The sequence below is a fragment of the Balaenoptera physalus genome (assembly GCF_965194825.1).
Source record: "Balaenoptera physalus genome assembly, chromosome: 16".
NCBI classification, from domain to species: domain Eukaryota; kingdom Metazoa; phylum Chordata; class Mammalia; order Artiodactyla; family Balaenopteridae; genus Balaenoptera; species Balaenoptera physalus.
In genome coordinates this window covers 64,784,721-64,810,935 of record NC_138898.1, presented here as the reverse complement: position 1 = coordinate 64,810,935, position 26,215 = coordinate 64,784,721, and the positions used below count along the sequence as shown (strand labels likewise).

General features: G+C 43.1%; 1 protein-coding gene across 4 annotated transcripts in view; it reads left to right on the top strand.

Moving 5' to 3' along the window:
• Window positions 1-26,215, top strand: part of CPPED1 (calcineurin like phosphoesterase domain containing 1) — a 188,702-nt gene that overhangs the window by 56,999 nt on the left and 105,488 nt on the right. For 2 of the 4 annotated variants that reach the window (XM_082429702.1, XM_082429700.1), the window contains one exon: window positions 20,457-20,879. The exons of 1 other annotated variant lie outside the window; for it this stretch is intronic. In XM_082429702.1, the coding sequence (XP_082285828.1) occupies window positions 20,457-20,879 (423 nt within the window). Of the gene's footprint in view, window positions 1-20,456; window positions 20,898-26,215 lie in introns of all 4 variants that reach the window. One more of the 4 variants, XM_082429701.1, reaches the window with a different exon arrangement.

The window sequence follows — 26,215 nt, the reverse complement described above, 5'->3', positions numbered from 1 at the left end:
CATCTTTAACTGGAAGCCTCTGTTGTGATTTTTTTTTTTAATTTTTAAAAATTTATTTATTTTACTTATTTTTGGCTGCGTTGGGTCTTTGTTACTGCGCGCGGGCTTTCTCTACTTGCGGCGAGCGGGGGTTACTCTTCCTTGCGGTGCGCGGGCTTCTCATTGTGGTGGCTTCTCTTGTTGCGGAGCACGGGCTCTAGGCACGCGAGCTTCAGTAGTTGTGGCTTGTGGGCTCTAGAGCTCAGGCTCAGTAGTTGTGGTGCACGGGCTTAGCTGCTCCACGGCATGTGGGATCTTCCCGGACCAGGGATCAAACCCGTGTCCCCTGCATTGGCAGGCGGATTCTTAACCACTGTGCCACGAGGGAAGCCCCTCTGTTGTGATTTTAAGATGACTTTTAGCTCTGTCAGTCTCACCAAACATAATTATCCCTGTGTTTTTTCTGCTTAATGGTTTTATACAAACGTGGTTTTGTGACTCTCAGCCTTTCACAGCTACTGTAGACATTGTTTTCTGCGTTCTGCATTGTGAACACAATAATAAGATAATTATGATTCCATGTCTTTATCATATATAGTGATTAATAACGAACACAAACTGAAGGTATAGTCTGTTAGGATTCTTTCCCTTAAATTTTTTTCTTCAGTTTGTAAAACTCTGAGTATACTATTGTATTTAGGATTTTTAAGCTGATCAAATAGTGTCCAAGTCTAGGCAAATCTGAATACTATAACATTCAACCTTGTAATATCCCAATATTTAATCTTGTAATATCCCAACATTTAACCTTGTAGCTTCCCAGAATTTAACCTTGTAGTATCCTAACATTTAACCTTGCAGTATCCCAGTATTTAACCTTGCAATAACCCAACATTTAACCTTGTAACATCCCAACATTTAACTTTGTGGTATCCGAACATTAACCTTGTAGTATCCCAGCATTTAACCTTGTAGCATCCCAACATTTAGCCTTGTAGCATCCCAACGTTTAATCTTGTAATATCCCAAGCGTGTGTCCCAGGTGTTCCCATTGCCCTTGAAACTTCTTCACCATTTTGGATTGTACACCAGGACCAGGAGGCACAGTGGAACTCCTAGAGCCGTGAATTGGGAGTCAGATCATGTTTCCCCAAAGAACCAGTGTTGTATGTTGACCCCACTGACCCTCTGGGCCCCCTGTGGGGCCTCCTTCCTATGCAGAGATGGCAACTGGCAGGGCAGGATGGCAGCAAGGAGTCCCAGACATCTTTGCTGACAGTGGTGGTGACCATGAGGCAGACAAGGTGACAGGAACCCTCAGTGCCTGAGATGCTCCCAAGCTCCTGGACTCTGGATGTCCCCGTCCATTTACCACTCAGGCTCTTCCTCAGGGGCACTAACCCTTTGTCCTGTACTTAAATTCCTCTTTGTCCATCCCTCCTGCATCACAGAACTGGCACGACCGTGTTTCTTATCCCCTGGTTACAGGTCACTTCATCTGATGTGGTTTTACTCATTAGAACAGTATTAGCATGAGGAGGGGCCCCAGTCAGCTGGTCAACCAGATGTGTCGCGTGTTGTAGTAAAGTAACAGGCTTTTCAGGGTGCAGTCATGCAGGTGCTAATTAGTGCATGGTAAGAATTCCATGAATGAGAGCTGATATTATGTTTGTTATTTCTTCTTATAGAGTGAGCTTTTGAGTAACCAGGAGAGTTATATGCTTCACTTGGTCAAACTCAGACTGTGACCTTGGCTTACCTGACTCTTTCTTCGGAGTCTCAAGAATATAATCAGCCTGCAGACCCTTTATCTTTATCTTCCCGGCTTCATCATATATCAGAGATATGTTATCCCAAAACCACTAATTTCATACAGCTTACTTCTACTAATGTAACAAATAATATTTTGAAGTATAAATAACCACATACCTTTATCGACCCTCTAATCAGATGCATTTAATATACTTATTACATTACATAATACATTTCTCTCCTCTAGTGTATTAAATTCCCTTATGATCATTGTTACCTATGGGTATAAATAGTGGTTAGTTTCCTATGCTAGCTGGTAAGAGAATTTTGAAGGGAAGAAAAGACACAGAATCTGGCAACAAAAACAGAAGTCTCAAATGTTTTACTAGAAAGTAAACAGAGTGGCTAGGGAGAAAAGCTTGATTATAACTCTTATGTAGTTGAATTAGTACATTCATGTTGTGATGAAAAAAACTAGGTTTTTGTGAGTTGGCCTGAGATCTAATCACCAATTACAGTGTTATTTCTGTGACAAACCCTAGTTACATTCCAAACAGCCAGTTTATGAACGAACTTCTGCATACAATACATTTTTTTTTAATATTTATTTTGTTTATTTAATTTATTTATTTGGTTGCTCCCAGTCTTAGTTGCGCCTGGCGGGCTCCTTAGTTGTGGCATGCGAACTCTTAGTTGTGGCATGCCTGTGGGATCTAGTTCCCGGACCAGGGATCGAACCCGGGCCCCTGCATTGGGACTGCGGAGTCTTAACCACTGCGCCACCAGGGAAGTCCCCAAAGTACATTTAAAAAAAATATATTTATTTATTTAATTAATTTATTTGGTTGTGCTGGGTCTTAGTTGTGGCAGTCAGGCTCATTAGTTGCGGCGTGCATGTAGGATCTAGTTCCCTGACCAGGGAACAAACCTGGGCCCCCTGCAGTGGGAGTGCAGAGTCTTAACCACTGTGCCACCAGGGAAGTCCCCCCGCAGTACATTTTTAAAATGAAGACCACTCTAAGAGGTTAAAAAAAGTTTTATAATTCTAGTGTCTTTCCCTTTTCTTTTAATACTGCTGGATGCTACAAAGGGGATAATTTACAAACTTTGCAAGTTAGTAAATCCATATTATAATGTTCATAAGTGCAGAATTATGATGAATTCAGAAACTGTAGAGCCTCATCTTTATTTGGAGAAATGACATTACTCCATCAGAATGGAATGCTTAAAAAAATTGGCTTTGATACCCAGAATCTCCCCTGAAGTTCCAGCAACCTCCCTTTGGCAGATTTGATGCTTTGGTCAAAGGATTTGCTGCTCTATATTCCCTATTACCACGACCTGCAGTGCCTGTCTGAATGATTAAATGGATTAAATGGGTGTATTTCAAGAATGTCTAGAATCCCCCTATATTTGGCACACATTTGGATGTACTAACCGTACCTCATAAACCCAGGGGTCAAGTTGTTTATGGTCGAAAGCCTAAGGGCTATTTGTTCTTTATTGTTACTGAATCGATGGTTCCTTGATCGGTGCTACGAGGATGGTCCTCAGCACCAAGTGGAAGAAGTGTCCTCCTCCTGATGGCTCCAGCATAGCCGTGTGTACACACGCTGAGCTTCATGAGGAAAGGGACTGTGTCCATCACATTCCTCACACTATCCAGGGCACCTAGCTGTGTACACATTATGTCATCGGTTTTTTTTTGTGTGTGTGTTTTGACCACACTGCTCGTCATGCGGGATCTTGTTCCCCGACCAGGGATCGCACCCGTGCCCCTTGCAGTGGAAGTGCGAAGTCTTAACCACTGGATTGCCAGGGAAGTCCCATGTCATTGTTTTTGTTTTTTTCCATTCATTGAAAGTAGATACAGCAAGTTTCCTATTGCTACTTTATACCTGGAGAAATGAGGGCAGCCCACAGTTAAGTAAGAAGTGGTGTCATGGTGACAGAACTGTTGTCATGATGAAATATTATGTGTGAAGTGCTTTCCTTGGTGCCCTGGCAGATAGAAACCCTCACTGATGATAGCAAGGGCCATGTTGATGATTGATTGTTGCCAAAAGAGCACAGCCAGTTGGTCACAGAGTGAGATTTAGAACACCGAGTCTCCCTACTCCCTGAGTCCCCAGCAGTGAGCCCCACTGATGGTGCCATTCCCAGGCCAGTCCTCCATGGCTGAGCCCTGGGCTCCGTGTAGCTCAGCCCTGAGTCCTCACGCCCCGTCCCCTCCCCCTGTGACTGCAGTAAGCCTTGGTTTGCTTGCCTGTAAACAGGGGTAACAGAACAATGGGATGGATGCTATGTGAACCCCAAATAGTGTGATACCAAAAAAAAAAAAAGCCTCTCTTTATGCTTTAGCTTTGAAGTAATACAAATCCCTTCAAATCAAACCTTTGTCAAGAACCATGCCATTTTAGAGCTGGTGAAGCTATTGATGAGTACAGTAAGTCCCCTGCATACGCACGAGTTCCATTCCAAGAGCATGTCCGTTAAGTCCAGTTTGTTCATGAGTCCAACAAAGTTAGCCTAACACAATCTGCTATATAGTACTGCGCTGTAATAAGTTTATAATACTTTTCACACAATACATGAAAAACAAACAAAAAATAGACATTTTTAATTTTATAGTATAACACCTTGAAAAGTACAGTAGTACAGTACAACAGCTGGCATACGGGGGCTGGCATCATCGAGTGAACAGGCAAGAAGAGTTACTGACTGGAGGAGGGAGAGGAGGTGGGAGATGGTAGAGCTGAAGGATCGTCAGCAATAGGAGACGGAGGGCAAGCTGCAGTTTCGCTCATGCCTGACGTTGATGGCACAGGTCTGGTTCCTTGCTGGATTCAATTCTATCTACTCTCTTGAAGAAACGATCCAGTGACGTCTGGGTAGTAGCTCTTTTTTTTCTCGTCACAGATGACACGGTAGCGCTGGATTGCATTCTGAACGGCTGCTGCCACCTTCATGTACCGTTCTGTGTTCGGGTCCTGTGCCTCAAAAACTAACAGTGCCTCCTCAAATAAAGAAAGTCCCCTTGCCATTTCCTGCATCGTGAATCTCTTCAGTGCTTCAGTTACTTCTTTTTCCTCTTGTCACTCCACTCTCTCAATTATTTTCACTTTTGTTTGCTTGGCACTTCTTAGCAGTACCAGCTATATCACCACTGCTTTTATGCTTGCTTCTGGACATCTTGGACTTGAAATAAAGATACTGTACTACTGTACTCTATACACTGCTATACAGTAAAGTACACAGAAGCACAACCACTTGTAGAGGATGCACGCTCGTGACAATGTACGCCAGACACGTGAGCTAACTTACGTGATTGGACATGGGAACACATGTTAGCATGTTTGAAAGTTCACAACTTGAAGGTTCATATGTAGGGTACTTACTATAAATGCAAAACTCTTGGTTGCTTTTGCAAAGTGGCAGGGACACTTCAGCTGGTAAGAAGTACCATTCTGTTTCAGGCATAGTCTGGAAATATGCAAGTTGTGAATTGGGCAAGGTTTTCAGAAGATGTCTCTTGTGTAAGGTGCCACAAGGCCATCCATTGGGCCACCAAAGGGACAATGTGAGGATCAGATGGGATAAAGTATAAGAAGATGAGATTAAATTTATGAAACTTTGAATAGTTTGTGATCGGGAGAGGTGAATGGTTCAACACGCTGGTGGCCTGGCTGAAAAAAGACTCGTGCCGCTGGCTGTGTGAGAACAGCTTGTCCAGGGGTGCTTGTGGCAGAGGGGCCGGTCAGGAGGGTATTGCGGTCCTCTGGGCAGTGAGCTATAACCAGGGGAGAGGAAACATGGTCTTGCCGATTCTAGGATGCGGGAAGGATGGGTAGAGAGGAATTTAAGTAGAGGAGAAAGGGTTAGCTTTCCTGGACAGGGGGTTAGGATTTCAGTGTATGAATTTTGGGGGTGTGGGAGCAATTCAGTCCATGAGAGACAGATGCTGCTACCTGTTTACAGCTTCGCAGATTGCCAGAAGCCATACGTCATGCCTTCAGTTGCCTAAAAATTGGCCACACCTCTGTTAGGAAAAGAGACTTTAGAAGACAGAGGAACAGTGTGTGTGTGTAGAAGTTGGTTTGGAACTGGGTGGAGAAGCTGCTGGACTTCTGTTCTTGTCCGAAGGCCTGGGCTGAGGAGCAAGGGTTCTAAGGCTGCCCCGCCGAAAACCTACTGCTGAAATTAGGAAGAGGAGGGCGAGAAATGGGTGTCCCATGCATATCCCAGTATCTTCTTATTAATTTCTTTTTTTTTTTTTTAAGATTTTTTGATGTACACCATTTCTTTTTTAAGTCTTTACTGAATTTGTTACAATATTCCTTCTGTTTTATGTTTTGATTCTTTGGCCCTGAGGCATGTGGGATCTTAGCTCCCTGACCAGGGATCGAAGCCACACCCCCTGCATTGGAAGGCGAAGTCTTAACCTCTGGACCTCTAGGGAAGTCCCTCCTATTAATTTCTGTACTCAGCCAAATTAGACCAAATCCATACACGTATCTCCCAAGCACCTTCACTGTGCAAAGAAAATGCTGCTGGAGACCACCCATCACTTAGCAGCCCAGCCTGGGGGTGCCATGGGGAAGCCAGGGTCTGTGTGAGGTCCCAGGTGGGAGTGTGCACCTAGGAGCTGGGGCGGGCAGGAGGCTCTGTGGGTGTGAAAGGATTTGACAGAGTGCAGCAGCAGCGGTCTCTCTGCCAGGAAATCCTTCCCCATCACAGGCTGAGTCATCTGCCTCCCCTGCGCCAGCCTCAGCTGGAGAAGTCGTTTGGTTTGCAAGTAACTGCTCAGCATGGGCTTACTCGAGGGCCGCGTCGATTTTGTTGCTCTTTTCGCTGCTGCTGGTATTGAACTGGGAAGTCCACTCTAGATCCCCCTGAACAAGTAGCCCATTACCTCACCTGACTGTTTCTCTACTCTTCCACCATTTCATTTAACTTTTCCTGCCAGTGGTTGAGTGTATTATCGTCAGTTCTCATTTGAGTTCTTGTGCCTTCAGGGACTGGGGAATACAGAGGTCTTATTTTCATTAACTGAGCAACATCCTTTCGTGTCGCTTTGCTGCAGAGAATGTTGGTTTCCTTGTTTGTATTTAAAAAAGGAAGAAAAGCTTCTTACTAAAACAGTAAATAGATTCATAACCCTGTTGAAATCATTTCGCAGTTATCTCTTATTTAGACGACCTCCCACAGAGAAGAGAAAATGCTTTAAAGGTCTCAGAGGTGGATGGTTCTTACACGTAATCTGCTGGTGGGATTTTGCATCACTACGTATTGCTGGCTGGGGTGGGTGGTTCAAGGGAAATGGAAACAACGTGAGTTCAATGCTTGTTTCTTGTTCTATCTTTTCTGTAACCAGGCTATATTCTTCAGTGCTTTGCAGCAGCTTCTGTTTTCCTTTACCCCCAAGGGGGAAACAAATGTGTATTATCATGATGTTTTGTGCTTGGCAGGCACGCACAAAAATTTCTGCAGTAGCTGCCTGCACTTCTGGTTGAGATATACTTAAGTGACACATGGTGGGTATTTTCCCTTCAGGAGTTGGAGCCCTAGTCTGGGGGTGGAAAATGGCAATAACATGGACACTTCTGTTCTTGGAAATGAAGTAACCACTTGGGTTCTCAATAAACAATAAATTGCAGTGCGTTAAAATCCTAAGAAAAGCTACATGGCCAAGAGTTCATCTCATCCTTCCAAGGGTTTTACCATTGCTTCTGAAATATTATGGCAGTATTCCATGAATAGCCATCCCAGGTACATTCTGATGTTTACTTTTAATGTGCCATGCCCAAAAGAGTTTAATTGTGGAATAAATGAACCGGGCATGGGAGTTTTATCCTAGTAACAACATATAATTTTGTTTAATCATGTTGAGCTGTAAACTAAGCTTTGATAGACCTGTATAAAATCGAAAACCCAAGTTAATGTCAGAAGTTCAGAGAAGAAGGTTCTTTAGCTGCAACACAAATCCCCGGGAGGGAACGCTGAGAACACAGACCCTGAACACCTCTTCGAGGAAGGCTTGCTAGCAACTGAAGCCAAGCCACACATAGGTGTCTGATACCAGGGACAGTTAAGAAGAATACGGAAGAGAATCCAATATTTGTTTTTTACGGCAAAGGCTTCCTTCTCCACAGTGGAAAAAGCCACAGGTGAGAAAAGCCTGGTCCCACACTGCTCTGATCAGTCTCTCTGGGGTGCCATCCCCTGGGGAGAAAAGTGATGCCAAGTACTCACCAAACCTACTGCACATCCCCTGAAGATGATGAGTCTTGCAAAGACGTCTGGGCTTGTCCAGCATCTGTGTAAAGTCATCCAGTTTTGTTCAGTTCTAATGACTTTCTGATTAGAAACATAAACGTGTGTGTGTGTGCGTACACGCAATGTGATGTATGTGTAATTAACATACATGCAGTTAGTTATATGTGTTTAATTTTTCAGGTAATATATGCATATGGGGAAAAAAATCAAATCTTGTATATGGGTAAGCAATGGTAAATCAGTTGTCCCCCCGTCACCCCCAAATGGCAGTTTTCTTCCCAGAGACAGCTGTCAGTTTCTTGTGTATCTTTTCCAGATACATTTCTAAGTGTATTTGCATATTTTTTCCTTACATTTTATTTTCATAATTTTATTTACATTTTGAATAGAGAATCTATTCATATGGACCAACATCCAAAAGTTATAATAGAATGTATAAAATATTCCCTCCTAACCCACTTTCCCTCCCTAGAGGCAACACATAGTGCCAGTTTTTAAGACATCTTTCCAGAGATAGTGTATGCACATATGTATATATATTTCTCCTTTTTCACATAAAAGGTAGCAAATTATGCACAATGCCTTGCTCTTGTTTTTTACCATAGTATAGACAGTCTACCTCATTTTTTGTGTAGCTGCATGGTATTTCATTATATGGATTGACCATAATTTATTTACCCAGTCTCCTATCTGTGTTCACTTAGGTTGTCGATTATGATAGGCTGAAGGACTGGGGTTCCAGTGAAGCGAGGGAGGCATCTAGGGAGCAGAATTTAAGAAGGCACTTGCTCTCAGGGTTGTGTAGGTGCAGGGCCAGCACTTGCATAAACCCAAGAGTGAATGCCTCCTTAAATTCTGCATTCACTCTCCTCGTCCTACTCCCAGCCCTGCTATGCTCTTACAACCAGGCTGCAATAAAAATTGTTGTTTGTACCTGTTTTTTGGGCACATATTGTTGGGAAAATTCCCAGGTGTTAAGATGTTGGGGTCAAAGTATATGTGGGTTTTCAAATTTGAATAAAGGAAATCATTTACACTCCAGCCAACACTCTTAAGAGAGGTCCTGTTTCCCCATACCCTCACCAACAAATTGTATTATTAACACTTTTTGATTGTTGCCAGTTGGATGGAAAACACATCAAGAAAAACGTGGTCAAGCTAATTGTTTCAGGGATTGGGCCTGAAATCATAGTCTTGCATCTCAACATAGAAACGCATGGAGTTGACTGCAGCTCCCTCTGTCTTCCCCTATAGTGTTCACCTGCATCTTGGCACTGACCAGAGGATGGTGTACGCACCCTTTTCCATTCATAGCCAAGAACATCAGCTGTGGAGTCAGGCTGGATTAACCCAGGTGGGATCTAAGTTTAGGGTTGCCAGATTTAGCAAATAAAACTACAGGAATACAAATACTCCATGGGACATAATTATACTAAAAACTCATCCGTTTGCAATTCGCATGTAACTTGAGCATCCTGTATTTTATCTGGTATTCCTACCTGGGTTAAAATCCAGCTGTGCCACTTATCAACTCCGTGACCTTGAATGAGGTTCTCACCTGTGCCTCAGTTTCCTCATTTGTACTGTTAATTCTAGCCCCTAGGGTTCTCCTGGGAGCAAATGAGATCATCTGTGTAAAGCACTTAGCTCAGTGCTGAGTTACAGAATAGGCATCCAAGCGACTAAGCTCTCTTTATTACTCTGGCTTGTGCAGTCTTCACTGCCCGACATCCCAAATGGTGCCAGGTTCTCCTTCTGACCTCTGCCTTCACCTTGCTATTCCCTTTGCCTAGGAAAACACACCCCCTACCCAGCAGGCACTAATTCTTCCTAAGCCTTTTGATATTTGGTTGGAGTGTTGCTTCCTCTGACAACGCTCTCGAATACCTCCCAACTAATCAGTTACCCCCACCCTGTGCTTCCACAGGGACCATTGCTCGCATCACAGAACTTCACGACCCATATGGTCACTGCCTGTTTTCATGTTGGGTCCCCTCCAGACTTTGAACTCCATGAGAACAAAGATAACATCTAACTTATTCTGGTGTGGCCATGACCTAGCACACAGTAGGACGGCAGGTGTGCGTTGATTAAATGCCTAGTGGAAGACAAATAATTTCTCTTCTTTCAGCCCTGCAGTGACTGGGGCTTTTTAGATTTTTGCCTCTGGCTTTGAAAGAGCAGTGACTATATTTGGAGTTTAACAGTGAATCTCCTATTAACTTTTCATTAGGTTGTGTATTTAAAATCCCAAATGAGACCAAAGATTGAGGGGCATAGCTGCCAGTGCCAGAGTTCAGATTGTAAAATGGAATCTTAAAGTAAAAAGAGACACACATTCTACATAAGATCTTTTCATGCATCTGACACCCCAGAAGCTGTGAACAGAAATGAATCGTGCTCATTTCTTCCTCCAAGGGGACTTGCCGGTACTTAGAGGTGAATCAGCTTGTAACTGTCCTGGAGCTTCTTTGTCCCTGGGCATGACATTGTCTCTTAACAGCATCAGGCTTAAGCAATGTCTTGCATGTACCAAGTGCCCAGTAGCATTTTGTTAAATTGCATATTTTATCATTATGTATGTACACACTTTATAGTAGCACCAAGATTGGCTCTAAAGAAGACAGATACCAAATAAAGGATCACTTTGGAGGGAAAAATAACTTACGGAAGACCTTGGCCAGCAGCAACAAGTCCAGATAATGGCAGAATGTTTATATGTTTTTCTCCTCCATGTTTTCTTATTCAAATGGTAAAGCTGACACGTTATTTCAATGGTCTCCTTCCTTGCCATTCCTAGTATCACGGCCCTGTTCCAGTCTTTATTACCTTTTGGCTGAACCCCATAAAATCGCCTGTCTGTCGGCGCCTCTTCCTCCATTCAGCTCCTTCTAAGCCCTCCCGTCTGCCTTTGGCAGATGAATCTTCTTGAGGACGTGGTCCTCCTAATGTGACACCCTTCACAGAGCACGTCAGGGCCCCACACCCCTGCTGCCTCCCTCGCCTGTGTAGTGCAGGCACACAGGTGGTCGGGACATTGTTTTCAGAAGTACACATCACCTTTACTCTCTGGGCATGGGCCAACCTGCTGGGTCATGGTCCAGTCCCAGAATGGCCAGCATGGCTGTGGGTGTGTTTGCAATGACAGAAACTCAAACAAGCTTTCCTTCAAAGCTGTAAGCTTCCTGAGTGGTAGACCTTGATCTTAGCTCTCCTTGATTCCACAGTTACCACAGGCTGATCCTAAAATTCATGTGGAAACTCAGGAGACCCAGAATAGCCAGAACAACCTTGAAAAAGAGGAACAAAATCAGAGGACGCACACTTCCTGATTTTAAACTTACTAGAAAGCTGTAGTAATCCAAACAGTGTGGTACTGGCATAAGGATAGACATTAGTGGAATAGAATTGAGAGTTCAGAAATAAGCCCTCACATTTAGGATCAATTGATTTCTGACAAGGTTGCCAAGACAATTCAGTGGGGGAAAAGGTAATCTTTACAACAACTGGTTGTTGTTGGTGCTGGTACAACTGGATATCCACATGCAAAAGAGTAGATTTGGACCCCTACCTCACACCATATTCAAAAATTATCTCAAAATGTATCAAAGACCAAATAAAAGCTAATACCGTAAAACTCTTAGAAGAAAATGTAGGCATATATCTTTGTATTAGACTTTGTATTAGACAGTGATTTCTTAGATATAATGCTAAAAGCACAAACGACAAAAGAGAAGACAGGTAAGTTGGACTTTATCAAACTTGAAAAATTTTGTGCTTCAAAAGACATTATCAAGAAAGTGGAAAGACAAACCCATGGAATGGGAGAAAATATTTGCAAATTATATAGCTGATAAAGGACGAGTATCCATAATATATAAAGAGCTCTTACAACTCAGTAATGAAAAGGCAGATAACTCAGTTTGAAAATGGACAAAGGATCTCAATAAACATTTCTTCAAAGAAGGTGAACAAATGGCCAGTAAGCACGTGAAAAGATTTTCAGCATCATTAGTCATTAGGTACATGCAAATGAAAACCACAATGAGATTCCACTTTATACCCACTAGGATGGCTCTCACCAAAAAGACAGAAAATAACAAGTATTGTCAAGGATGTGGAGACATTGGAACCCTTGTACATTGCTGGCAGGAATGTAAAATGTAAAACGGTGTTTTGGGAGACAGTCTGGTAGTTATTTAAATGATTAAACACACAGTTATGACCCAGCAATTTCAGTCTTAGAGAAATACCCAAGAGAAGTTTATAGTTGTTTATAGCAGCATTATTCATAATAGCCAAAAAGTGGAAACACTCCAAATACCCATCAGCTGATGAATGGATAGACACAGTGTGGTGTGTCTGTACAGTAGCGTATCATTCAGCAGTAAAGGAATGGAGTGCTGATACAGTCTACAACATGGATGAACCTTGGAAACATTGTTCTAAGTGAAGGAAGCCAGCCACTCAAGACCATTTATTGTAAGATTCTATTTATATGCAGCAAAAAAACTAAAAACAAAACCAAAACACTTTTCTGGTGCTTTCTTTTCTTTCCTCTATTTTCTGTCTTTCTGAGAGCGAAGAATTTACCTTACACATTGGCCTTGTCATTTGTTTTGTATTTGTTCCCATTAAAATTATACTTGTACTTGTTTACCTAACGATATAATTCTAGCGCATTTGTAATTTTTTAAATGTCTTGATTGTTTTTCTGATTGTAAAAGTAATTCATGCTCATTATAAGAATTCAGACTTTACAGGAAACTGAAATGTTTTCTGTCATTCCATTCACTACAGATAATTACTATTAATAGTTCGTCCATATTTTTCTAGAAATTTTATCTCTGAGTATACTAACTTGTTGGCTTATTTTCAACAGAATCATATATACTGGTTCTTGCAACTTACTGTTTTCACTTAACCTCTCCGCCCAAGCCATAGCTCCCCAAGCTTTAGCAGTATATATTTACTTACCTGTTTATTATGTATTTATATTATATATTTATACACAAATATACATTTATATGATACATATTTACCGTTTATTGTTCCATAGTAAAGACACACTCCCTACTGATGAACATTTAAGTCATTTCAGATTTTTCTGTCTTCTCAAATGATGCTGCAGTGAATATACATACACACATATATTTCTGTAGGATAAATTCTTATAAATGGAATTGCTAAGGACTAGATATGAGTTTTTAAAATTTTAAATTGATCTTTCCTAATTGGCCCCTAAAAGGAGTTTTAATTTATGATCTTAACCATTTAGTAGATGCCCTGATGGGACTGTTCTGTTTCCAGTCTTCAAATGATAAAGGGCCACCAGTGACGGTGTTTCCAGAGATCTCTTAGGGCTGGCACTAGAAGTTCTCATCTTTGGCAGGTTTCACCCTCGCTACAAGTGTCTTATCATTGTCCATCCATCCATTCATCCACCTTTCTGCAGTGCCCTGTGGCTTCCAAACATCACAAGCAAATTGCCAGGTAGAGGTGAGCTGGATATTCTCCCCACCCATATGCTAGGGTGTCAGCATGCACGTGTGTGCTGTCCTTTCCTGCACAGCTCAGGGGTCAGCAGTAGGGCCAGGGGCCAATCACCCTGAGAATAAGGAGGATACCAGGGAGATCTAAGATGATCTAATGTCTAGCTTCCCTCCTCCTTGCCTTTTCACTGGGAGGGCTGGGAAGGGAGAGGGTTAGGGCTAGGGGACAGACAGGTGAGCACATGCTACACATCGGGCACTTAATGCATGATCTCATTTATCTTACAGCATCTCCATAAAAGAGGTGATAAAATTTCCATTTTAAGGGGTAGAGGCCCAGAAGGGATTGTGCCCAAAGGACACCACCCCTCATGAAGGCAGTCTCACAACCTCTGAATCCAGAGCCCACCTGTGCTTTGGCTTGAAATGCCACCCCCAGTGTATAAGTGGAATCATATAGTATTTGTCTTTTTGTGATTGGCAAGTTATCCTTAGCATAATGTCCTCAAGATTGATCTATGTTGTAACATGTTAGAAGTTCCTTCCTTTTTAAAGCTGAATTGTGTGTATATACCACATTTTGCTTATCCATTCATCCACTGATGGACATTTGGGTTTCCACGTTTTAGCTATTGTGAATAATGCTGCTGTGAACATGGGTGTACAGATAACTCTTCAGGACCCTGCTTTCAATTATTTTGGGTATATACCCCGAAGTGGAATTGCTGGATCATATGGTAATTCTATTTTTAATTTTTTGAGGAGCCACCATACTGTTTTCCACAGCAGCTGTTCCACTTTACATTTCTAGTAACAATGTACAAGGTTTGCATTTCTCCACATCCTCACCAACACCTGTTTTTTGTTTGTTTGTTGTAGCCGTCTTGATGTGAGGTGGTATCCCATTTTGGTGTTGATTTGCATTTCCATAATGACTAGTGAGGTTGAGCATCTTTTCATGGGTTTATTGACCATTTTTATATCCTCTTTGGAGAAGTGTCGTTTCAGTCCTTTACCCACTTTTGTGTCAGGTTGTTTGTTGTTGTTGAGTTTTAGGAGTTATCTATATATTCTGGATATTATGCCTTATCTGATGTATGATTTGAAAATATTTTCTCCCAAAATGTAGGCTGCCTTTTTACTCTGTTGATAATGTCTTTTGATGCACAAAGTTTTTAATTATCATGAAGTCCAATTTGTCTATTTTTTCTTATGTTGCTTGTACCAGTACATCAGATTTTATATTGAAAAAAAGCTTTTGATTTTTACCTCTAATCTATTTCTTCCCTAGTCTTTTCTGTGTCAGTAAATGACATGACTAACCTTCCAGTTGCTCAGATGTCTGGGAATTATTTTTGAGTCCTTCTCCTTCTTGTAGTCAATACAACAAAGATTTCTCTTGTTTCTACCTCCTAAATATCTCTTAAATCCTTCTATTTAAACCTCTAGTTCTTCACTGCCAGTAAATAGAAATAAAATAGATTTTTATATATTGACCTTTCATCCAGTAACCAAGCTAATTCCCCTTATTAGTTCTAGCAGCGGTTTTTTCTTTCTAGATTTGTTGGGGTTTTCTATGGAGACAGTCATATCTTCTGAGAATAGACAGTTATATTTCTTCTTTTCCAGTCTGTATGCTTTTTATTTTTTTTTCTTGCCCAATTACACTGGCCAGCACTTCCAGTATGTTGTTGAATACAAGTGGTGAGAGCAGATCTTCTTGCCTTGTTCCTAATCATAGGGGGAAAGCATTCAATCTTTCACCATTAAGTATATGTTAGCTATAGGTTTTTTTTTTGTAGATGCCCTTTATCAAGTGAAGGATGTTTATTTCTCTTCCAAGTTTGCTGAGAGATTTTATCAATGTATTTTAAGGCTATTCTGAAAACAACAAGGTAATAATCTCTGCTTTAATGAACATTGCCTGTAAGTTCCACATTTTGTGATACCACATCATGTTAAAAATTCAAAGTCGGGCTTCCCTGGTGGCGCAGTGGTTGAGGGTCTGCCTGCCAATGCAGGGGACACAGGTTCGAGCCCTGGTCTGGGAGGATCCCACATGCCACGGAGCAACTGGGCCCGTGAGCCACAATTACTGAGCCTGCGCGTCTGGAGCCTGTGCTCCGCAACGAGAGAGGCCACGATAGTGAGAAGGCCCGCGCACCGCAATGAGTGGCCCCCGCTTGCCGCAACTCGAGAGAGCCCTCGCACGGAGACGAAGACCCAACACAACCATAAATAAATAAATTAAAAAAAAAAATTCAATGTCAATGAATGATGTAAATAAGTATTTTGTTATTATCTTTATAATGTTCTTTACCTCCTGGTTTAATTTTAATTCATTGCATTAAAATTTTTTAAAAGATATTTTAAACACATCATAGCTTTCCATACTGCCCTGCCAGTCCCATGCAGAATTATCCTCAGCATGCAACAGGTGTGTGCTGACCTCGGGGTCCCTGTTCCCTTGGTAACCCACTTCTCAGCAGACACCCCTCATCCAGTTTGAAGACCTGCCCAGAACAATCCTTTTCCTTCTCTCTTCTGAGCCATTTCTTGCAATTTTTCTTCCTTAGCCAGAGTCTTTTATTTTCCTGCCTCCTTCCCTATCTTCTCTGTGAAGCGCAGAGCCTCGCTTAATAATAATCTCATGGGAGCTCTGGATCCTTGACCAGGTTTCCATTTTTATTCTACTCCTGGTGCTAGTGAGGTTTGGCTGTGGGCTTTGCTACAACATTATGACTTTTTTTGGAAGGTGTGCTAAGATGTGCTATAAGCTATGTTAATTCTAAGGTATTATTGATATTCTGACCCTAAAGAAATTCTGATATACACAAATGAGCGTGTTGAATGTAATGCAGATGTTTTCATTAAACTTGGCTTTTTTTTTTTTTTTTTTTTAATTTTTATTTATTTATTTTTGGCTGTGTTGGGTCTTCGTTTCTGTGCGAGGGCTTTCTCCAGTTGCAGCAAGCGGGGGCCACTCTTCATCGCGGTGCGCGGGCCTCTCACTGTCGCGGCCTCTCCCGTTGCGGAGCACAGGCTCCAGACGCGCAGGCTCAGTAGTTGTGGCTCACGGGCCCAGTTGCTCCGCGGCATGTGGGATCTTCCCAGACCAGGGCCCGAACCCGTGTCCCCTGCTTTGGCAGGCAGATTCTCAACCACTGCGCCACCAGGGAAGCCCTAAACTTGGCTTTTTACCATCTAGAATTTACTCCTTCACTTTGAAATTCTTATCTAAAAATTATTTATATCCCTGGAGAATGTTTTTATTCCTTCAGAAATGATTTTTTTTTTTTTTTTTTTTGGCTGCTCCTCACAGCTTGCAGGATCTTAGCTCCCTGACCAGGGATTGAACCCATGCCCCCTGCAGTGGAAGTGCGGAGTCCTAACCACTGGACCACCAGGGAATTCCCCAGAAATGATACATTGATTGCTCTGTGTACATGGTTGGGTTACTGATAAAGAGGGAAGAATTACTACCTTCAAGTGTGGGGTGGAGGGAAGACAGATCACCTTTTCCATACCTGTTTGTACCAAATTCTGGAAATCATCTTGGTATGAATCCGTACAGCTGCCCTCTGAATTGTGGGGTTATCATTCCCATTTCGCACATACTGAGGCCAAGGCTTAGAGGACCCAGGTGACTCATTCAAGGCCACACAGCTTGTGAAGGGCAAGAGCCAAGGTCCAAACCCATGTGTCACAGACTCCCCATCCACACCTTGCCAGATGGGGGGGTATAGAAAGTCCTGGAAAAGCTGCACAAGAGAGGCTTATCTTTGTTTGAGGGGATCCAGGGAAGATGGGCTTCATGTCTTTTAACAGGTTATTGGGGATTATTTGTGATTTCTCCAAGAGCAGCATCCCTCTGAAGTTTGGAAACAAACAAACATCCTGTTGTTGTGTATAATTCACAGCTCTTCGCTGTAGATTGCTTTGTAGACGAGGTCTCCTTTCCAAGGTTTGAATAAGTCTGTCTTTTGAGGTGCTCATTTTTAACTTTTCTGTGTATGGTCATTAGCTACTTGAACATTCTTTGCGTCTGCCTCAGTCAGTGTATGAAGCATTGTGATGAAATGTCTTTTGAAAATCATGAATGGGAGACACTCTGCACCCCAGTGTATTACAAAGTCCTTGTGCTGTGGATCAGGACTTCATACATAATACACTGTGACCAGGACACTGTAATGAGAGGCAGCACTCTGAGCCGGAGCACCAAGTTCAAGTTCTCCACTGGTTGTCAACTGAGTTAATACACGTACAGTTCTTAGTACAGTGCCTGGCCTGGAGTCAGTGCTCGGTAAATATTGGCTAGTCGAGTGTCAGAAAATCCCTAAGTCAATGGAAAGGAGGAGACAATTGTGGTAGTTTTGGGGTCTTTTAGAAAACTGGTTACGAAAAGTAGTGATAAATTACTGTTGGTTCATGGAGTCCCTTTGAGATGGTTTATCATGTTCAAGGCCGTAAAGGATTCATCCTCTCTAACTAGCAGTCTGTTCACATGGGAAAGGGACAGACCAGTGGAGTCTTAGAGGGGTTTAGAGTCAACACAGATACCCACAATCCAAGTTTAGCTAAGGAAGCAACATCAGTCAACGGCCTCTTCAAACCAGGAGCCCCAGGGCCAGCCCAGACCAGTGAGGAAGCAGATGCTGTCTGTAGGCAAATCCCCAGCACCACCGAGGGAGAGGCTTCCTGGTCCCCGGTGCTAGGCAGGACCTGCTTCTCCCCTCGCCTGAGCTCTTTCTGTGGGGATCAGCCGGCCTTTCCCCAGTAAATTCCACTCACTCCCGAGATTGGGGTCTACTGGAAATGTAGCCGCCTGACTGGCCTCCTCTAAATTTTCTTTAATCCTTAGGATCCTGAGGCTAAGGATTTTTTTTTTTAATTCTTTTTTTAAAAATGAAAATAATACATAAGCTTTTTAAAATTTAATTCTTTTTTAAAATGAAACTGATACATAAGCTTGGAAAAAGTGAGGAAGAAAGGATGGAACTTTAAAAATATAGTATAAAGGGTTTTAAACCAAATGTGAAAGTCTCCTTCACTCCCCACTTCTGTTTCCCAGATTTAACCAGAGTTGTTAGTTTCCTTTGTATCTTTGGAGAAGTTCTATCCATAATATATGAATATGTGTAAGCCTTTTTAAAATTTATGTGTGATTTTTACTCCTCCATGTCTTACCTTTTTAATTTAATATATATTACAGATCTTTCCACAACATCCATACAGATCTACCTCTTTATTTTCTCTTCATTTATTTATTTTATTAGGATTAAATATAAAAATATTTCAGTGAGATATGGGAGTTCTGAACTCTTAAGTGTCTAACAACATAGCTAAAAGTAAGTGAACACCAAATGTGGCAGAATTACCAGGAGAAATCAATTGATCCATAATTAGAGTGACGACCTAACCAGGTGTTTCAGAAACTGATACAGATCAATAGGCCAAAAGCAAAGAATAATGACGTAGGAGGTTTGAATCACCCCATTAACAAGTTTGATTGAGTGGAAATATGAGGGACTCTGTATTCAGCAGTTAGAGAGTGCACATTCTGTACACACTCTGATGGGATATTTAGAAAAGCAGGCATATACTTGCTGTAAAGGAAATCTCACTGCTAATCTTGTGGTTGTAATTTCTGAAGTGGCTTTGTCATTTCCCTCTCTTTCTTTCCTGAGTTAGTTCTACCAGTTCCTATTTCACATCTGCCTATTTTCTGACCATCTAAACTGAATTCCTTTACTTCTGCTTTATGTTCTTCTTTCTTAGCTGTAATTGCTTTGTAAAGACTTTGCTGCTTTCTTTTTAATTCATGATGGAAATGAAATGTGGGGTATAATTTTCATCTGCTCATGGCAGCATTTTTCAGGTGAATTTTTATCATCTCTCGTGAAGGTGGGCTTCTCTCTTTCATCATTTTTCATATGCTGTCTTTGCAGGATGCTGAGCTTATTCCTCAGGACTATCAGGAATCATGTCCTTTCCCCGCTTTGCTTTTCTCAATCATGCTTAATAACATCTGATACAGATGGGTGTGCTTCTATAATTTACTTGACAGATTGTCTGACTCACTAGTTTGAAAGGAAGGGTTTGTGTCTCTTTGACTCACAGCTGATCCTGGTAGCTAAATCAGTACCTTATACATAGTCAGTACTCGATAAATATTTGTTGAATAAAGTAGCACCAAAAAAAAAAAAAAAAAAAGATCTGGAATTAAATTGGTCATGTCAAAGCCCATTTATTAAGGTTTTAATACATTATTACAGGAAGCGTGGAAGCCAGGAATCTGAGGGAGGAGGGAACCCACTCTTTGTGCAAATGATCATCTCCATACTGACTCCTGAGTGCCAGGGGGAATGTGCTTCATATTAAGGCATTGAGCCCCTGCTCTCTAGCACACTGTTAGTAGAATATAAAAAGCCTCTTCCCCTGTATGGGGAAGGTTTGGCAAGATACACATGCCAGTTGATGTAGCCATTTGGATTCTAAGATTTTTTCCCATAAAGGTGGTCACACAGTCTGCATGGTGGTGTGTGTGGTAAGAAAAACTTAAATAGCTGTCGTTTGAGGTTAGCGTTCAGAGCTGGGTCCATACACCTCAGGGGTGCATTTGATGACCCCTTGAAACAGGGCAGAAAAGTCACAACTATTTATATTTATTTTCTAAGTAAAAGATAGAAATTCAGCTTCACTAATATTTACAATTAGAATGACTCTACACCATCACTCAATCAGCAATTTTGGGTCAGATGGCCAGTTAGACACTGAATTTCCAGGGGAAGGAGGACAGAAGTTCCCACCTCACTTGTTGATTTGTTTTTAACATACGACTGCTTTTTGCAGTTTCCATGTGTCCAGTTGAGTGGATTTCTAGATTATTCTCTAATTTGATATTATAAAGGCACAAGCAGCCTCAGCCGTCTCAGGACATGACCCTCACTCTTCCAGGGACGCCCTGGCGGAAGGAGCAGACGGAGGACCTGCAGCGGGTGCTCAGGACCGTGGACGGCGAGATCCCGCTGGTCCTCGTCAGCGGCAACCATGACGTGGGCAATGTCCCCACCCCCGAGACCATCGCGGAGTTCCAGCGGACCTGGGGAGATGACTATTTCAGCTTCTGGGCTGGGGGCGTCCTGTTCCTCGTCCTCAACTCCCAGTTCTTCTACGATGCCTCCATGTGCCCTGCCTTGAAGCAGGCCCAGGACCAGTGGCTGGACCAGCAGCTGAGCATCGCTGGGCAGCAGAAGTGCCAGCACGCCGTCGTCTTCCAGCACATCCCGCTGTTCCTGCAGAGCATCGACGAGGACGACAACTACTTCAACCTCACCAGGTTGGTGCGGAAGGAGATGGCAGACAAGTTCTCACAAGCAGGTAGGCCTGGGGCCCCAGGTGTCTGGGTGGAAGGTTGATCTGGAGAGGAGGTGTCCAGATCCTTCTCCTGCCCCTCTGCGGCCTGGCAAAGGGGACAGAGGATGGGGCCTTGGGCAGGACTGGATTCTAATCCCAGCTCTGGCACTCATGGCTGTGTGGCCTTAGATGAGCTGCCTTGCCCTCCAAGCCTCAGCTTCCTCGTCTGTAAAGTAGGAATAGCAGAAGCAGCTCTCCCATGGGGTGGCTGTGAGGACTCAGTGAGAAGGGGCCTGGACAGGATGAGAACGGCCCCAAGCTGAGTACTGAAGTCATAGCTGCTCACAGCTGAGGATGGGGAGGGACCCTGCAGGTTGGGGGTTATTGGGGGGCGGGTCTGGTCTGAGTGTGGCTGTATGTGCCCCAGGCAAAGGAAGATGCCAGGAGTATCTTTTCTCATTTCTCTGGGAAGCAGGAACTTGCCCAAGGGCAGATGGTATTTAAGAGCCAAACTTCCTACCAGTATTAGACGTAACCCGGGAAATCCTGGAACATGGCTGTAGGGCAGGTCCTGGAGCCTTATCAGTGTTCCTTTAGTGCGGTGGACTGAGTTCTCCTCCAGAAGTAGGAGGAGAAATCTATTTAGTCTGATCTTACCCTGCTGTGAATTTTAAGCTAATCATACATATGACACATACGTGAGCACACAGACATGCAATGAGGACACTCCGTTTCTAGCGATCGCAGTTCCGGTGGCGCTGTGCGCACCGCCAGCCCACACACCTCATTCCTCCTCCCGGGAGCACCTGCGGCTTTCTCTCGTGAGAAATGGTGCGTTCTCAGCCGGTTCCCTGCGTTACCACTGACTTGGCAGGATTCCAATTTTGATGGCTGTTGTGTCTCTTGTTTTGGTCCTAATGCCTCCCTTCAGATCTTTCCAGAGTGTACTTCATCAAACGCCTCTAAAATATAAATACATTCTTTTATTTGTTAGGGGGTAGGGAGAGGGAGGGGGCCTGACCCAATAAGTAGCAAGCATTCATTAGAAAAAAAAATCCTGACACTCTTTTCACCTTTGAGCATTAAATGTGTTCACATTTACTTGTGAAAAGTACAATAGGCCCTTCTGTATTTTCGAGACATTTTACAAAAAGCTTGCATAATTGGAGACGTTTTCCAACTGTTCCATGGAGGTGAAGTTGGAAAACTTTTATTAAAGCCTTTGAAATTTTATGCCATGCTTGAGTTGGTGCAGAAAACCAACTTTTTTTGTCTTTGTTGGCAAGGAAATGAAGTGTCAAGATGGCATCAGCACCACCACGGAGACTATTTTGTAACAGAGAATAATGCCAGAGAGAACACTTAATGCCACTGAAATGATTCCTTTTATATCAAATGTTAAATGATGCAAATGCCATCCCCGTGGCTGCTCTTCGTTGTCAGCCGCATCCTTGAGTGGCATGGGGTTCTGGGTTTCCCCCTGTAGGACGGAGCACATGCAGCCCAGGAGCAGCCCCAGATACTGAGACCTGGAGACGTTTATAAAGAGGGCGACCCCAGCTCTAACAGGGCATCCTCAGGGGAATCCTGCTGCCCACCCACCAGGAAGCCCGGAGGGTGACATCGCATCTGGGATGCACCAGCCACCTCCCCCGTCAGGCCTGCAGCCCTGCAAGCTCAGGGAGGATTTGTCGGCACCCCCAGAGCTGGTCTGTGTCTCGGGGGTGGGCTCCAGTTGCCCCAGCTCACAGAGACTGATATCTACCACCAGAATGGCATTTTATTAATTAAAAAAAAAAAGTTTTAAACATCTTTATTGGAGTATAATTGCTTTACATTGGTGTGTTAGTTTCTGCTTTATAACAAAGTGAATCAGTTATACGTATACATATATCCCCATATCTCTTCCCTCTTGCGTCTCCCTTCCTCCACCCTCCCTATCCCACCCCTCTAGGTGGTCACAAAGCACCGGGCTGATCTCCCTCTGCTATGCGGCTGCTTCCCACTAGCTATCTATTTTACATTTTATTAATTTAGAGCAAGGCCGCAATCCTCCCCTTAACCCTAGCAGTGCAGTCTCTTCCCGTAGGCAAAACAGCATGGGAGGCCAAGTTATAATCAGGAGGTTGCTTGCTGAGCATGAGACAGAGCCGAGGGACTAGTTTTCTCATCTGCTCTTTATTTTTCAACAGAAGTATAATTGATTTACAATATTGTGTTAGTTTCAAGTGTACAACATAGTGATTCAGTATTTTTGCAGATTATACTCCATTATAAATTATTACAAGATATTGGGTATAATTCCCTGTGTTGTACAGTATATCCTTCTTACTTATCTATTTTATATATAGTGGTTGGTATCTGTTAATTCCATACCCCCCATTTGTCCCTTCTCCCTTCCCTCTCCCCTTTGATAACCACAAGTTTGGTTTCTATGTCTGTAAGTCTGTTTCTGTTTTGCATATACATTCATTGGTATTATTTTTTAGATTCCACATATAAGTCATATCATATAGTATTTGTCTTGCTCTGTCTGACTTATGTCACTGGGCATCATAGTCTTTAGGTCCATCCATGTTGCTGCAGATGGCAGTATTCCTTCTTTTTTATGGCTGAGTAATATTCCTGTGTGTGTGTGTGTGTGTGTGTGTGTGTGTGTGTGTGTGTGTGTGTGTGTGTGTGTGTATCACATCTTCTTAATCCAGTTGTCTATTGATGGGCACTTGAGTTGTTTCCATGTCTTGGCTACTGTAAATAATCTTATCAGCTCTTAACGGCCTCTGGTTCTGGAACTCTGATGGATTCTTCTCCAGTAGGGCCTCCTTGCCCAGGAAGATTGATGCTTCATGTGCCTTTAATTCTACCTCTTTAATAGCTCTCCAGCCTGTCCACTTCTTTAGGCCACCATTGCCTCTCAGCTGGGTGGTAGCAACAGCTTTGACTTGGTCCCCCTGCCCCACTCTTGCCCCATTCTGGTCCTTTCTCCACTACATCCAGAGGAGTACGTAGCCCAACAGCATCTACCCTTCTGAGGCCCCTTCCTACATAGGATAAGGCTGTCCTCACCCTTTGTCACTGTCTCTGCCTCTTCCATTTCATCTGGCCAACGCCGCCTCAACTTTCGGTATGAGGTGCCCCCAGCCCTGCCCCGCCAGGTTCTTCCTCAGCTGCCCTTGCTCCCAGTGCATTTGTAAGTGTCAACCTGTCTGAAGCCCCCCTAGACTCTCAGCTCCTTGAGTGCAGGGGAGGCCTGGCTCAGGTCTTAGCCTATAATAAATGCTTCATCAGTGTTTGTGGAATGAGTGAAGGATGAACCTCTGATGCAGGCTCCTTCCCTGTGTTTAGCACCCGCTGTGCGCCTGGCACAGAGCAGACCAGGTCCCACTCGGTGGAACTCCCGGGCGCAGCCTCTGTGTGGTGCGTTCCCAGTGTCGGGCACACATCACGCAGCCTCCTGGTCCTTCAGTCTTGGGTCAGGCCATGTGTGTGACTCTGCTCCGACCCACATGCTGACTTTCCAGGTTCACCCAGCAGTCAGTTGCTCTCTTCCCAAGTGGCCACCTGCTGTTCCCATCAGGCACCACCTTAACGTATGGGCAGGCGTGCTCTTCTTGGTCACTGGCCTTAGGATCTTCCCCTAGACCTGCTTGACCAGGCAGAAGCAGAGAGAAGGGTGCCCTTCCTGCAGTCACCTGTCAGTTTGAGTGGCTTCCCAAACCAGGCCCTTTGCTTAATGGCCTTTTGAACTCAGAACAAAGCATGGGCAGCGTTGGGAAGATATCGGGATCAGATGCAGTCACAGCTCCGTGGCAGCCTGAGGGGCCTGCTTGGTTTGGGAGCACAGGTAGGTGGGCTGTCATGGGGAATGCAGGCCCCCACGACTCAGTAATGCCGGAGATCGCTCAGGTCACAGCCATGTAATTCTTGAACTCATTTTGGAAAGCCAGAAGTTCAGGTGACATTTTGTGAAATTCATTAACTTAAAGACCATGATGAAGTTGGGGGTGATGATGGCAGATGGTATTTAATACTGCCTCCAGCTTTTTTTCCCCACAGCAATATTATTCCCTAATACTATTTTAGTCTCATTTATCTCCTTATGCTAAAATGCCAGTACTCAAAAATATGTCAAAAGCATATCAGAATATCAGGGTAGCTTTTCATTATGATAATTGTGTTGTTATAAAATATCCTTTTAAAGAGCACATCCCTCCTCAAACCACCATGGAGGTAACACCCAGCTTCCTTCCAGCAAGCTTAATGAATAATTCTGAATCATTGTGTGGGATGAATAAATGATTTAATAACGAGCATCAGTAATCATCTCACATTGTGGCATTAATTTTCTAAACGGGATGAGGTAAATGAGGAGGAGGGCTGTTACTATACAATGGGCCACCATGTGTGTAGGGGTGCGTTCTTTGAATCAAAGCATCCAGCCTCCGAGCTCAGGTTTCCCTAGAAACAGATGCATTCTGTTTCTCCTTTTGAAGCTCAATAAAAAAACCTCTGTATGATGCGAAAATGTTGTCCATAGCCAGTACAAATAAACAGTTATCGGGGCAGGACAGATGCACAGATGTGAAGTGGCACAGTTATTTTCCATCTTCTTTGCTCTGCCTGAGGATAATCAATTTCATCACATCCACGGGATGTAGAAATTGGTTTTCCCCATAATTCACCTGATACCTAGTTGGAGTTGCAAAGACAGTAGATAATGAAATCTTGATCGAACCTCCTGGCCATTGTCTGTATCCCTCATGCCTTTTTCAGCAGAAGGTTAATATGTGACCCAGTTAATACGGATTTCAATTTAAAAACTCAATCTTAAAAAACAAAAGTCTAGCTCTTTAACTGACCCTGTTTCCCTTGATGTCTCGATACCTTTTCTTTTTTCCATTCTCAACATAGAGATTAGAACTGTATAGTAGAAAGCCCAGAGCGAATTTGGCAATTATGAAAAATTCCAATAAGTTGATCTTTCCTGTAAAAGCTAATGAGTAATTTCACAGAATTATAGTTTCACCTCTATTTATGCTTTTTAAAAAAAAACTAGAAAGAGATCTTAGCCCATGTACCGTTATGGTTTTAGAATTTCAAAGTTTTGAAGAACAAAAAGGTCAGGTTTCCAGGGTCTACTTAACAGGAAGGATGAAACATCAAATCCTACTCTGACATCTAATATTGAGTTGTATTGAAATTATTTGTTTCCATCCTGATTCCTCCAGGAAATGGAGTCCCAACTTTGTTCACCTCTATAGACCCAGCCCCTAGCCGTAGACTATCACATAGTAGCCTCTCAATGAATAAATATGGAATTGAGTTAAACTTGATTCATATCTACTAATCAGCAGAATCAC